The sequence below is a fragment of the Erpetoichthys calabaricus genome, chromosome 1 (assembly GCF_900747795.2).
Source record: "Erpetoichthys calabaricus chromosome 1, fErpCal1.3, whole genome shotgun sequence".
Taxonomy (NCBI): domain Eukaryota; kingdom Metazoa; phylum Chordata; class Cladistia; order Polypteriformes; family Polypteridae; genus Erpetoichthys; species Erpetoichthys calabaricus.
In genome coordinates, this window is record NC_041394.2 from 10493207 (window position 1) to 10509280 (window position 16074).

The window sequence follows — 16074 nt, forward strand, 5'->3', positions numbered from 1 at the left end:
TGATATTCAATTCAAATCAAGCAGCCAGTTATGTGAATTTAACACAAAACTTTCTAGGATTGACTCTTACAATTATGCTTCATGCTCTAGTGGTTTAGCAACATCACAGTTGCGATCATCAACAAAGCAATTTCAATGTAAGAAAATCAGTCTGAAGCAACATAAAGAATAATACTAAGTAGAACAGTAAAGACATGTTTAAACCCGATTTTATCTAGTAATTGCATACTACAAATACTGCAGTAAAACCCTAAAAAAAAAAAAAACCTTGAATGCAGCAAACTCCGCTCCTCCAGTCCTTAAATGTGACATGCCTTCCATCTAAAATGCATTGTGAGCTGTTTTGAGATGTAAAACTAATGTGATCTCCCCTTGCCTCATCAGAAATGCATTCCTCACCACATATTAATAATTTACCTTGTAATGAAAAGCAAACAACAGTGTTGTGACCTTGTACTTCTTATTGTAAGTTTAAAAAATGTGATTGGTTTAAAATTCTTTATACTTTTTTGTGGGTATATTTTTATATTGGTTCAACAAGAAATGTGTCTATTCCTTTGTTGTCGTGAAAAGAGATTTTTGACATTTATTTATTGGTGACACCTGTATAAGAGGAGCACAGGGTTAGTAATAAATTTTGTACAGAAAAACACGGTGTATAGGCAGTCCTCAACTTTCACAGGGTTAACATTGCTAGAAAATGACACAAAAGTCAAAGACACAAATGTTAATACATTGAACCTACAGAAAATCGGGGGTTAGGTTTCTGTGACCTCCAAAAACTAATCTTTCACATGAGATTGCTGAAAATACTTTTCTGCATAGAATTCTTTCTATATAACAAAACATTATTTCTTATAATATGAACTTTTAATAATACAGTTATCCCCCGCCTATCACAGAAGTTACGTTGCAGACCCATCATCGATAGGTGTAAATCCGCAATATAGAAAGACCATATAAATAAACATTTTTTTTTTATAGTTTGTCTTAAAATACCCCTCCCACATGCTTTAAACACATGTAAACTTATTAAAACACACTTTGTAAACACATATGATATGTGGATGTCGGGCTAAGGATATGAGTAGCATCTCTCTTTAATAAAAAAAAAATCTTGGCAGGGAGACCAGGGAGAAGAGGCTTGATCTTCTCAGAAGACAATTTGACATTCCGCAAGAGACATTTTAATGTCACGCAAGACAAGGCAGTGAGACAGAAGGACAGCTGCTGCTCAGGCTTTTAAATGATCGATGCGCAGAGCGACAAGCAGAATAGGCATCTTGGCAGAAGCAGCACAAAGCCAGTAGCTGATCCGTCCACTTCTGCTTAGTGTGCGTTTAGCCCCTATGCCCACCCCACCCCCCACAACACGAGCCGGAGAGACGCGAAGTGGCAGGAGTGTAGTGTGCCTCCGGGGGGGTTGAGCGAAGCAATCGAGACCAGATCATCTTGGAGAGACACTTTGACGTCACGTGAGACTAGACATTACAACCTTAGGAAGCAAAACCCATGAGATGGTGACCTTTGCACGTCACGCTCTACTTACAATTTAAAACAAGTTCACTGACATCTAACCTGGCAGTTGTTGGAATGCTTTTGGCAGACACACTTCAGGTGCTCCCAGCTCTTAAAACAACGACAAGCAGAACACGCAGCTTGCCAGCAGCAGCTGCAGCAAGCCAGCGTGCATTCAGCCCTCACACCAACGCCCCCCCTCCCCACTCCTCCTCCTCCTTCAGAACGCTAGTGGCAAAGACGTGAAGTGGCAAAAGGACAGCTGCTGTACAGGCTTTTAAGTGATTGACGCAAAGCGCGACAAGCACAACACACAGCTGGCCAGCAGCAAGACACCAGCTGAACCGATTGCATCTCTTCAGCGTGCTTTCAGACCCCCCCCCCCCTTCAAAACACGAGGAGTGTTATAAGTCCTGCGAGAAAGAGATTTAACCATGCCCGGGGCAGGAAATAAAGGACAGATACTGTTTTTACAAAAGTTGTAAAGTAAAAATAAAAATAATGCGTATGTAACAATTTCCTTGAAAATAACACTCTTTAAATTGTTTATCCGGTAAACCAAACCCGGGGGTGGGCGAGCAAAGTGAGCAGGGGGCAGAGCCCCCTAGTAGTAGCAATAATAATAATAATAATATTAATAAATCCACGATGTAGCGAGGGCGCGATAGCTGAACCGCAATATAGCGGGGGATCACTGTACAGGCACCTTGAAATAACACATAGAGTGCAGTATACAAAATAAAATTGGTAACATACAAAATATTTTCCTTACTTGTTCTGTGTCTCTTTGTGCTAACATCTTGGTAAAAAATATCCTAGTAGGATACCAGCCGCTCCCCAAATTTGCATACATTGCGCCTCTGATTTATTCCTATATTTTGCATAGCTGCTTAAGCCTGCGAATCTGCACAGTTGCCAAACACAGAAGTAAAAAATGAGGTTAGGAATAAAATAGTGCGAATACTTGAAGTCGCAAACATTGAGGATTTACTGTATATATAATGTTTATATCAATCCATTGTTAGATCTATCAAAGTGTTCGGAGATTTTTTGTTTCATGTTATGTAAGATTGGAGTAATTCATTATGCCATCATAATCATTAATTGTTTGTACTTGACAACACAACTGTGAAAATTCAAGATACTTCAGCAGTATGCTAAAATACATCTTGTTTTAATTAACATGCTAGGCTATTAAATGAAAATAGTTTACCTCAATATGCTAAAATGAACCTTTAAATTAAATAACATGCCACATCCTTTAAATGTTTTTATCTGAGCTTTATGATAGTTTTTACTTCCATTTTAAACCAAAATTAATCTAATTTTTTTTTTGTTATAAACTAGCCCCTCGACTTTAAGTGCCTTGACACTTCAAAATGTGACAAGATGATCGGCGATTAACTACAGGTAGTCCCCAGGTTATGGACATCTGACCTACGACTTACGAACGGGGCCGCAGCTGCGACGCATGCGCCTTAGTAACTGCCGCTCCATCATCTTTGGCCTGCGGACGCCGCAAGCGGTGGCTGGACGGAGGCTGGAGGGGGGCGATTTCGCTGTCTCGCGCAGTGTAGTGTCCCTCGGGTGGCTCCTGGCGGCAGGCGGTTTCACTGCCCCCCCACCACACACGGCTGCCCCGTTCGTTCTAGGTGTGCGGCTAGTAATGCTGCAAGCAGTGATCCAGTTGTGGCTGAACGGGACAGCGGGGGGTAGCATTGTAGTGTGCCTCGGATGGCTGTGTGTTGCATGGGGGCGGTGGTGTTGCGTACACTGCAGGCAGCATACTGTAGTGGAGGTGACTGTGAGGTGGGCTGGCGATGAACCGCCCCTCGCCGCCCCCATTCAATCTCAATAGCAAGCCTGCTTGTACATTTACGCACATAGCAGGAAGTTGTCTCTTGTCAGTACAGGGTGGTCCAGATCTAATTATGCAGATCCAGATCGTCTGGATGACTTTGATTTATGCAGGGACGATTCCAGTTCGGCGCAAAGACGATTCTTCATTTTTCGGGTGATTTTCTATGTAATAAACTGAATAAGTTATAGCATAATGAAAATTGCATAATTAGATCTGGACAACCCTATACATCAGACGTGTTGACGACTGGTGCCTTCCTGCTGTGATAGCTGTATAGTGCTGTGCAGAAGAGCTCATCTTAACCTTTTGTCTTCACCCTTCAACAATGTCTCTGAAACACAAATCTGATGCAAGTGCTGGTGATACAGTAAAGAAAAGAAAAACCTTCACCATTGAAAATAAAGTAGAAATAATAAAAAGGTCAGAAAGAGGTGAAACTCCATCATTCATTGGCAGAGCACTTGGTTACAGTCGGTCAACAATAGCATTTGTTAAAATAATGTACCTGTTCCGACTTGCATACAGATTCAACTTAAGTACAAACCTACAGTCCCTATCTCGTACGTAACCCGGGGGCTGCCTGTATTGCATTTTAAATATGTAAGTCCATATTTGTTTTTAATGAATCCTGTATGTTTAGGTTAATATTTTACACTAGTTTGAAATCATTACTGCATAAACATAATTACTTTTTCAATATGAATAAGAAATGAGTCTTTGGTGGAAGTTCTTTGGTATATCTTATTATGCAGTATTATATTTGGATAATTCTGTGTTGCCATTGTGCAATTTTTACTATATCTCACTAGTGAAATTTAGTGATTTTTAAGTTGAATTTTTCTCAGATTTTTAAATGAAAGTAACCCATCTATTGAACCTAATACAATTTTTTGATATTCCTTTTCAGATTTTGGTACAAGTAAAAGAAGTATTGGCCAAACTTCCTAGTCTTGTAGAAATTACATTGAAAGAGGTATGTCTCTTAAGTACTGGTAAGAGGTGTTCAATATGACTATTTAAGTAATGTTCAGTTGGGTAATTTTTTTACTAAGCAGTTTTAATTGCCACTTTATTTTGGGGGAGTAGCTACTGCTCTTATTTTAATCTTTTACTCTTTTCAAGCCGTTCAGATGTTTCTTGCCTTAAGTTGCATTGCTTCTGCTACACTCTTTTTTTCCACACATTGTCCTCTGCTTGGCCTATTTCATAGCTCTACATAAAGCATTGTTAAAGTTTTTTTACATTATGGATAGATAGAACTTTTAGTCCCCATGGGGATATTTGGCCTTTTACACAAACTCTTTAAATAAATACATAATGGTCTGAAAACTCACCAAAATGACAATGAAGAAAGAAAACTTCTGACTTATCCGTCTCAGTTCAGTGAGGCACTGTACAGGCGTATTGCTTTTGGTATAAATGAGCCCCAGTTGTGTGTCTTGACACATATCTGCTGAATAATTTGTTGTCTGAAAATCATCAGTTTTAGTGTGTCGGACAGAGGTTGTTCTGCATTGTTCAAAATGGTCCTCTCCTGTGCTGCTACCTCCAGGGGGACCACAGTGTGTCCCATAACTGAACCTACTCTTTTAATTAGCTTTTTAATTTGGTGGGCCTCCCTTGAAGTGATGTTACCAGCCCAGTCAAACACAGAGTAGAAAATTGCACTGGCTATCACAGAGTTTTAGAAGATGTGAAGGATGTCACTTCCACATTAAAGGAACTCAGTCTCCTAAGGAAGAAGAGCCGGGTCTATCCTTTTATATATAGTTCCTTTGTGTTCTGACACTAGTCCAACCTGTCATTGATGTGGACCCCAGGTACTTGTGGGAGTGGACCAACTCTACATTCACTCCCTGAATATTGACCAGACATAGAGGAAGAAAGTCGATAGATAACCAGTTCCTTGGTCTTGCTGTTGTTAAGATGCAGACAGTTCCCTATGCACCAAGACACAAAGGTTTCCCCCTGACTCCTCACCTCCATCTCATCCCCCTTACCAATACTCCCATAAGTGCAGATTCATCTGAGGATCTGTGCAAGTGACATAACCTGGTGTTATAGTTGGAAGTACAAAGACAAATCCTTTCCAGTCAAACTGAAAAGCACTTAATGGAGATGCCTTGAATCACTTTGTAAATATTGTACCTCCTTATCTGTTTCAAATTAAAGTAAAAATCTGGTAGTCTAAATCAATAACTTTATATTATTAATACATTTAATTCATAACAATTAAAGTGGATATTTTTCTCCATTCCAGATTAGATTACATTGATTCAACTCTCCTGGTCATAATGAACATTTTTGCGACCCTGCTGATCTAATTTGGTACTAGCAGTAAATGTCACACTCCTTCTAATATGTGAATACCCGTAATCCTCCTCAAATTAGAAACATTTGACAAAAACAGGTCAAGTTTGTCAATCCTATCCACCCAATGTTCCTAAAATAATATCAAATTGAGTTTTGACTGACTAACGTCCTATTCTCTATCATACTACTTTGGTAATTTATTTTATTGTGTCTGTGTGTGAAGAATAACTTTCTAACATTTGTGCAAAACGTACCATTCACAAGTTTCCAACTATGTCACAGTGTTCTTGTTTGCTCTTAATTGCAGCTGCTTCGATCTTCTCTCATAACTCATACCCCTTCAGTCCTGAAATCAGCTTAGCTGCTGTTCTTTGGACTTTTTGTAGCCCTGCTATGCCTTTTTTTGTTGCTAATACTTGTACATGAGAGGGTAGAATATCAGTGCCTAATCTGCATGAGTAATGTGCCCATTGTTTTATTGTTTATTGTTAATGTGACTTCCACATTTCCCCTGACATGAACATTTACAGTTGCCACATTGTGAGCAGTGCTTAGGGGGCAAATGTCTTGCATGTCCTTGGACTCAGTCGCAGTTATTTTGCCTCTTTGTCACACAGCTACCATCACACCACACTGAAGCTTCACATGACTGAATTTACTTGTCCTATTATGGTGGTTTAGTCATACAGTGCCACATCATGCATCAGCTCCACATTTGGTGTCAATGTATGATGACCAATTCACATAGTCATCACTTTGATTTGAATTGAGCAATGATTCAGCTTCAGTTTAATCTAAAATTGTCTACGTTTTTTGTATGCTGTTGTGTTTTTTGCTCTGCACAACTAATGAAGTATTAATGAATTACCTTAGCGTGGCAAAACACATAGAAATAGTCTTGATTTATTTGCAGCATGATGTTATTTCATTCACTAGGTAACAGCAGGATTCTGTCCCGAGTGTTATTTGGGCTTAAAAATGTAAAGTGGATCATTACACATTTATTTCGAGCCTGACTCATGGTTAAATGTAATTGCATTGAATTCTGAGCCCAAGTCATGCTTGAGGTTAACGCCAAGAATGTTAGAAAAGTTCAGCATTAAGAATATAAAGCATCTTAACACTAGTGTAAAAATTAGTGGTAAAGTTATTGGTTTGCAGCAGCCGCCAGTCACTGATCTGTATTGCAAGAAAGTCAAAAAGAAGGCTGACTCAATTCTGTCGTCATCTTCTTTTTGTCTAAATTTCAGCTGTTGCCATCAGGCTAGAGATTTAGGTTACCAAGGGTGAAGAGCAATAGATTTAAGAGCATATTCCCTGGGCTATAAAAATTTAGAATTCTGATACTTGTATGGATGCTGCTGAATTCTGAATTATTATTGTGTACTGTTAAGATTTGTACAAAGAAGAAGTTTGTGTATATACAATAACACTGATTGTAATTTATTGTGTCTTGGACTATTTTAGATCGATATATAGTGCCTTGTCAGTCTATTATATAGTGCCTTTCTTATCTATCTATCTATCTATCTATCTATCTATCTATCTATCTATCTATCTATCAATCTATCTATCTATCTATCTATCTATCTATCTCTATCTATCTATCGTACCTTTATTCTATCTATCTATCGTACCTTTATTCTATCTATCTATCGTACCTTTATTCTATCTATCTATCGTACCTTTATTCTATCTATCTATCGTACCTTTATTCTATCTATCTATCTATCCATCCCCATGGGGAAATTTGGCTTTATAAAGATGCTGTTTAAATAAATACATAGATAAACGAATATATATACACACAAGCTAGAATAACTAAATATTAAAAACAGTGAAAATGTCTGATTTGACAGTCACAGTTTTCTTGTGTCTGTGTAACAATGCCTTATGTTTTGTACTTTCCTGCTGCAAACAAATTTCCCTCTGGTTAATATAGTCTACCCATCCAGTCCTAGAGGTTTGTAATCAGGTTAATTGTTAAATAAATAGTCAAATGTTAACACTGAAATATTCTCACTTTTATATGTGTATTGTAATATGTATTTTCTACAGTCATAATAATTTAGTCGAAACAGTTATAAGCAAAATAATTATAAAAGCTCAAGGGCATCACATTGGAGTGATTTTTATGTCTCTCAACTGTCCCTTGGAGCACCTGGGCATTCCCCAGGAGAGAAGGTGAACTGGACAGATCAGCTTAGTATATTGCTGCCATAACCCTCATCATGCTGAGCAGAGAAAAAATAATGATCATGACAATATGGGGTTAAAAAAAAAAGAAAACTGACAGTTCTTGCACTTTTAACTACAAGAAAACTTTTCATATTCTGCCTTCTCTATAACCTTTCCTATATTCGCCAGATTGTGGTACCGTCACTAAAAGTAAGCAAAACATTTTGAACATGTTCATTTCCAAATATCAACACAAGTGTCATGCTAGTAAGTCAACAAATCAATAAATATCTTGTAATGCATTATTTTATTATGATACCTGACCCTCCCACACCCTTTCACTTTGATTAGAAAGGCGCCTTATTTTAACTATCTATCAGAGGCTGTTCATTTTTCATCATATTGCCCTAAACCTTTAAATAATTAAGCTAACAGGGTGGATGCTCCCTACTAAAACAGTTTTTGGTGTCTCATAATTCTTTAAAATTGATTGTAATATACTTGATTAAGATGCTTGTTTTTTCAGTTGTTTTGTGTTTCTAATGTGTATTGTTCTCTATTCTTGATCTGTGATTGTGGTGTCTTTAAGTAAAGGTTAACTGATCATATAATCCAGTATTCTTCCAGTTGTCTCAGACCAGGCATCCTGCCATAACTGGAAACCTATCATACGGCCACATTGGATTATAAAAAATATTTTTTTTTTCTTCAACAATAGACATAGAAATATATACAATATATTTGATACATATCATTGTTTTATACAGTATTTACGAAAGTATTACTGTGACAGGTTTAAAATTTCAATTTCAACAGTTGTTTAAGGCATCCCCAAGCACAACTTTTAGACGGATCTCTATACTGTATGTGTCAGGAAGTGAGTCTGTCTGTGGATTAAAATAATCACTCTGTTCATTAGTGCAATAAAATGCTAGAACTCCTTTAATTTTTGATTGTGTTTGCAGACCTAGTGATTTTTAAACATTTTTGTGCATAATTTGGAAAAATAGCTATACAATTGTTTTCATGAAATTATGATTTTTTGGTTAAATACCGGCTTACAGATAACTTGCTGCTGAAATTACAGCTTTATATAAGGAAATCGTTTGCCCAACACGTCAGACTTTTTTTTTTCTTTGTAATCTGCTGTACTTTCTGGCTTTTATCTTCAGGTGCTTGTTTTATAAGGAAGACGTCAACATGCCCATGATCCCACCAATTAGATGTAATTGCCCATATTGGCTGTGCGTCTCTAGCATCTCTAGCCGCATGTAGTCGGTCATCTTTGGTGGTGAGTCTAGTTCCCTGACACCTTCCTCCTGTGGTGTCTTGCAAGATTTTGTTTTTGTCCCACTTTTCTACTTATTCAAGCTCCCACATGGTTTTATGATTCTGTGGCATTACCTTACTTAAAGTTCATAAGTGGTTGACATCCATGCCTTGCACAAAAATGACTTCTCGATGCACTCTATCCGTAGAAAGCTCACCACCAACCATAATGTTATTACATGGGCTTCTGCGCATCTCTTACACCTACATACTATCACAATTAAATACAGTTTAAAAAAAAAAAAAAATTTCTTTTATAATCTTCAGCAAATTTATGAAATCCTGCACCTCAAATCTACCATATATTCCGTTTTTCCTTGAAGTAACTTTAGAGTCATTATTAAGCCTATGCTTTCAATATGCTTTCTTGTCTACTTTCAAAACTTCATTCTGTCACTTTGATACGTCTTCAAAATTTAACCTAATTCTACAAGGTTGTCATTCCTTCACCCCCTTAAAGATAGGTTATTATAGTTGTCTAGTAATAGACCTTTTAAAAATGCCACTTCTCAAATCTAAGCTAAAACTGATGTAATACCGCACTAAGTCTGAACTGTCAGAAGAATATTGATAAATTATTCATTTAAAACATTTTTAAGGGTCTGCTATTCTTATCTAAATCTCTGTAGTCAAATCCCAGTATAAAAAGTGACACACCCCAAAGTCTTATAAAGGTGAAATATGCCAAAGCCTTAATATACAATACTCGGGGCCCCTAGCAAAAGCAACGAGTGGGGTTCACAGAGTGGTACTGAGGAATACGGTAGGTAGATGAGTGAAGGAGAGGTGTTCTGAATGGGAAAATGAGACATGGTCACATTAGCTATGTACAGTGAGTTGTGAAGTGGGAGGAGGGATGCTTGGAGAAGCTCAAGAAAGGTTTGGTTAGCAAGCACTATATGAAACTCGGGTGCCATGCACTGTGAATGAGAACTTAAGTGTTTGCTTTGCAAGAAGCAAAAAGGGAGGGAAAGAGGTCAAGTAGATAGGGAAATCATATCTTCAGGTCTATGACAAGCTGGGAGCGATGGCTTCTTTTGGTCAGCTTAAACGCTTACACTGTTAACCGGTCCTCCAAAGTCAGAACAGAGAGGGGGTAGACAATATACATAAAGTAGTTTGCAATATTATTTTTTTGTATAATCATTTCTGTACAGCCCTAACTTCTCTCCTGTTTCAGCCTCACTCCTTCATAAAATGCTCTTAAACTGATTGTGTACATTTACGACTCCCAGGTCTTCTTCACTTCTACTCACGAAGAGCCCACTACAATAAATTTGCAGGGTTATGACAACACAAAAATAAAAATGTTAAGTTCATTGCATGTGCCGCGTAAATGTGCAGCCTGTAAACATCATTGTTTCTTGTAGAAAGTTAAAGTTTTAACACAGAATCGTGTTTTACTCTAATGTCTGGCTATAGATTTTAGATTAAATCCCTATTATTAAATTTTAAGAAACAAATTGCAAAATAAAATTGATGTTTGAACGTTCCAATGACAAAAAAATTGAAAAGGAATGCTCGAGTTAGTGATATAAACATACCACCTGCACTTCAGAACAGGTCATCCACCTGAAGCTAACCATGTTCAGGTTCGGCCAGTACTTTGATGGAAGACCATATAGGAAAAGCTTAGGTTGCTGCTGGAAGACATATTTGGTGAGGCCAGCAGGGGGTGCTTACCCTGTGGTCTGCATGTGGATCCCAATGCTTCAGTGCAGTGAAGAGGACACTGTGCTGTAAAAATGGCGCTGGCCTTCACATAAGATGTAAAGCTGAGGTCCTGACTTTCTGTGATCAGGGAAGATCCCTGGGCATCCTTCGTAAAGAGTAGGGTGTATCCTGAAGTCCAGGCTAAATCGCATAGTCATTCTGGCCCCCTAATCATCTCCTGTCTCTAATTAGCAGTCTTTCTCACTACTTCACCACCTAATAGCTAATGTGTGGTGAGCGTACTGGCTTAAAATGGCTGCAGTCAAATCATCAAGGTGGATGCTATAGTGATTGTTGAAGTGGCTCCCCACATACTGAAGCATTTTGAGTAGTGACAAAAGTGCTATATAAATGTAAAGAATTATTATTTTTTATAAACGGATAATGATGTGAATTTTTGGTATATATTATTATTTCTTACTGATTACCCATTTCAGTTTGGGAGAACACAGTTTCTGGCAAAATTGTGCTTTGCAATGACCATCGACAAAAGCCAAGGTCAGTCAGCAGGAGAACCACAAATTCATCTATGGCCGGAATCTATTAGCCGTAGGCAATTATATGCAAGATGTTCAAAAATGAATGGCTTCAGTGACCTACTAATACTAGCACATGGTTTAAAAAAACAAAAAAAAATTACAATACTGCATACACACAAGTACTTAGTCACTTCTGATACACCCGATTGACCATTGGCACAGTAACATTGTCCTTGGAAATTTCCCAGGTGAAGCCAGGTAGCACAGCTAGTTTTCTGGTAAATGTCAATTAGTATACAGTAGCTTATTTCCATCCAGAACTAGCAAAGCAAAACAATAGAATAGCCATACACTCAATTTTGCAGGCCTTTCAAATCATTTTCATTATATAGTACAAAACTAGTTTAAGGTCTGTAAGACATTTACTTATGTTTCTGACATCTTTATCCAAGGCAGCCTACAACTTTGAGATACATTTGGCTACATTTCATTTGTTTTTCGAATTGGAGCACAAGCAGGTGAAGTAACTTGTGAATGGTCATGTCAGTAGCTGGATTTCAGAATTGGAATCAGAATTCTCTTTATTAGCCGGGTACGCTAATGAGAACTAGGAACCTGAAGTCTAAAACTTTTAATTTGCCTGTGGACCTATTAAAATGACAGAATATACATGTATGAAACTTTTTATTCTACTTTCATATGTAATACCAGAATTTGTTTATTTGTGGCTTTTTCTCCTCTGCTCACCTGCTACAATTGTAAGATTAACTTCTGGACTAGTACAACAGTAGTAATGCTGAGACAATGTAGTAGCCAAACAAATAATTTATTATCACAAAATGCATCATAATAATTTTATTTATATAGCACTTTTCAAGCTAGGCGACACTTCACATGGAACATGGAAAACACAAAATAGGTATAAAATATAATAGGTTAAAAAAATGAAATACAGTGGACCCTTGACTTACGAACTCAATTCGTTCGCGAGGGCTGGTTGTAACTCAAGTTGGTTGTAAGTCAAGACTATTTTTCCCATAAGAAATAATGGAAATGCCCTTAATGTGTTCTGAACCTCCCACAGCAACACTTAACTTTTTTTAATAAAAAAGGGTTGTATAATGTGCATAATTTACCAAAAACACCAATAATTTTTCTAATGTACTAACCAAAAAGTGCCTAGCCTACCAGAAACAACAATTTCATACTGTACTCACCATTTAAGTTGACATATTTGGCTTGCAGGAAGGAAGGAGGAGGAGAATAAAATGGAAGGTGGTTATTGTTTGGAAGGAGCTTCCTTATACAAATCTTTTCTTTGTAAAATTGTCGAGATAGTGGATTTCGACATGCTGCACATATTAGTGAGATTGGTCACACGAACGCCACTCTCATATTTCCACACAATTTCCTTCTTCGTTTCGATTGTAATTGCTTTCTTTACCTTCGTTACCTTCTCTTCCTTCCCTAGCAATTATCGAAATAAATTATATAAATCACTGCACTGACCGAAATTACGTCCACAAACACATGTATCTGGGCTCCAACTGACGCTTACAAACACTCTCGGCTGTTTGTTTACAATCACACAAGCGGATACACATGACCGCATTCGGGTCGTAACACAAGACGTTGGGTCATAATTCAAAACAAAAATTTTGGTCATAAACCAAGTTGTTCGCTTGTCAGGCCGGTCGTATATCAAGGGTTGACTGTAAATAAATCATAATAATAATAATAATATCCAGAATAAATAAACTCTAGGAAAGGAAATTTAGTAGAAATAAAATTAAATGACAAAATGGTTAAAATGATTAAAAATAATAAATTCACAAACAAATATAATCTAACCAACAATTCATCCAGCAACCAGATACAAATTAAGAAACTTGTTCATTATGGAATTATTTGCGGTAAAAATGTGTTTTTTTTAAATGAGACTCGGCTGATGAAATGTTTTATGATAAGCTGTTTCAAAGTCTAGGGGCCATCACAGAAAGTGCTTTGTCGTCTTTGGTCTTTATTTGGGAATAGTAAGTAAGCCTTCATCTGACAACTTTAAGGGTCTCATAGTTTGATACGGTATCAACAATTTTGTTACATAACTTAGAGCAGAACCATGGAAAACCTTGAAAGTGATCAATTTAAATTTAAAAATTCTTTTTTGAATTGGAAGCCAGTGAAGTGATATTAAAATTGGAGAAATATGAGTATAGAACTAGTGAAAGTAAAACACTTTGTCAGATTGTTTAGATTTAGAAATGCACTACAGTGCTTTATAACACACTGGTGAGGCATCATTTGGAGTACTGGGTACAGTTTGGGTCTCCAGGCAACAAAACACATAGCAGCACAAGAGAAAGTCCAGAGAAGAGCAACTGAGCTGATTCCAAAGCTACAGGGGATGAGTTATGAGGAAAGAATAAAAGAGCTGAGCCTCTACAGTTTAAGCAAAAGAAGATTAAGAGGTGACCTGACTGAAGTGTTTAAAATTATAAATGGAATTAGTCCAGTGGATCAAGACTGTGACTTTAAAATGAGTTCACCAAGAACACAGGGACACAGTTGGAAACTTTTTAAGGGTAAATATTGCACAAACATTAGGAAGTTTTTCTTCACACAGAGAATCATAAGCCGCATTTCCATTGCAGTTATGTTCAAAACGGAAGCGATACTTCTTAAAAGTCAACAAAACACAAATGCGAATTGTCTGCATTTCCATTGAGTGATTTTATGCGAATAAAGTTTGTTTTATCACCTGAAATTAAATATGATGACCAATATGATGGGTGTTGGTTCTGTTATTTCAATTGCATTTGCATTTGGCATTTTCGTTTTTAGTTGGAGGCAATGAAAGCGAGTGAATACAATAAAGGGAAGGCGAAATCCCTATACTTGGCAGAGACCATGTATTAGGGAGTTCTTTGAAATCATATACAGTGATTTTATTGAGGAGCTGTGGGTAGAAAATTTTAGGGTGAGCAGCTCAATAGTCATGGAATTATGCAGCGCAGTAGGCCCTCTTATGCCACCTGCTATAGCACAAGGGAACCAGTTCCGACCGAGAAGTGCATAACCATCATGCTTTATTAACTGGCTACCTGTGAGGAGTACAGGGTTGTTACTGAGACTTTTGGTTTGAACAAAAACACTCTTCGGTGGTGTGTGTATGGGGTTTGTCAGGCCATATGCTCCAAACTAATTAGGCAATACATCACTTTACCTTATGTGGAAGAGTCACAGCATTTTTTGCAGCGCAATTACGAGGCACACTCAGTACCTCAGGTGTATGGTGCAATCGACAGGTCACATATTTCTATTTGTGCATCAATTATCGGGTATTGGGATTATGTTAACCGGAAAGGCTGGACATCTATGGTGTTGGGTCATCCGGTAGTGCTCGTGATACTGCTATATGAGCTGCATTACATTTGCACAGGAATTTGAAAATGTATTCAAGTCATGTGACATAAATGCAAAAAAAGTGTTTCCATTGCAGTTTTGTGAATTACTGCTTTGTCGAATCGCCTGAAAAACCACCTCAAGTGAGCATATAAACTTGATTGTAAGTTTGGAGAGTTTTTTTGAAATTCACGTATTTCCATTATTCTTCTTATTTTTTTTATTTTACAATTTAAAATTTCACATTAAGGAAGTTAATGGAACTGCAACTATAGACGCATGGAATAAGTGACCAAGAAGTGTTGTATAAAGTAGGACAGTAGGGACTTTTAAAACTCAAATTGATGTTATTTTAGTAGAATTAACTGGATATGACTGGCAAACTTTGTTGGGCTGAATGGCCTCTTCTCGTCCAAATTGTTCTAATGTACGTCACGTGTTTGCATATACAGTCATGGCCGAAATTATTGGCACCCCTGGAATTTTCCCAGAAAACGCACCATTTCTCCCAGAAAATTGTTGCAGTTACAAATGTTTTGGTATCCACATGTTTTTTTCCTTTATGTGCACTGGAAAAACACAAAAAAACAGCAAAAAAAGCCAAATCTGACATCATGTCACACAGAACTCCAGAAATGGGCCAGACAAAATTATTGGCACCTTTTCAAAATTGTGGGTAAATCGTTTTATTTCAAGCATATGATGCTCGTTTGAACTCGCTTGTGGCAAGAAATAGGCGCTGGCAATATAGCAATCACACCTGAAGCCAGTTAAAATGGAGAAAAGTTGACTCAACCTTCTGTTGTGTGTCTGAGTGTGCCACACTAAGAATGGAGAACAGAAAGAAAAGCAGAGAATTGTCTGAGGACTTGAGAACAAAAATTGTGGAAAAATATCAACAATCTCAAGGCTACAAGTCCATCTCCAGAGATCTTCATGTTCCTTTGTCCACTGTGCGCAACATAATCAAGAAGCTCACAACACATGGCACTGTAGCTAATCTCCCTGGATGTGGACGGAAGAGAAAAATTGATAAAAGACTGCAACGAAGGATAGTCTGAATGGTGGATAAACAACCCCAATCAACTTCAAAACATATTCATGCTGTTCTGCAGACTCGGGGTGCAACAGTGTCAGCTCAAACTATCCGTCGATATCTGAACGAAATGAAACGCTATGGCAGGAGAGCCAGGAGGACCCCACTGCTGACACAGAAACATAAAAAAGCCAGACTGGAGTTTTCCAAAATGTGCTTGAAGAAGTCAAAATCCTTCTGGGCGA

The 16074-nt window shown here is 37.6% G+C and overlaps 1 protein-coding gene across 1 annotated transcript in view; it reads left to right on the plus strand.

Moving 5' to 3' along the window:
• Window positions 1-16074, plus strand: part of ppp5c (protein phosphatase 5, catalytic subunit) — a 72893-nt gene that overhangs the window by 20799 nt on the left and 36020 nt on the right. The window contains exon 5 of the mRNA XM_028795517.2: window positions 4287-4352. Within this exon, the coding sequence (XP_028651350.1) occupies window positions 4287-4352 (66 nt within the window). The remainder of the gene's footprint in view (window positions 1-4286; window positions 4353-16074) is intronic.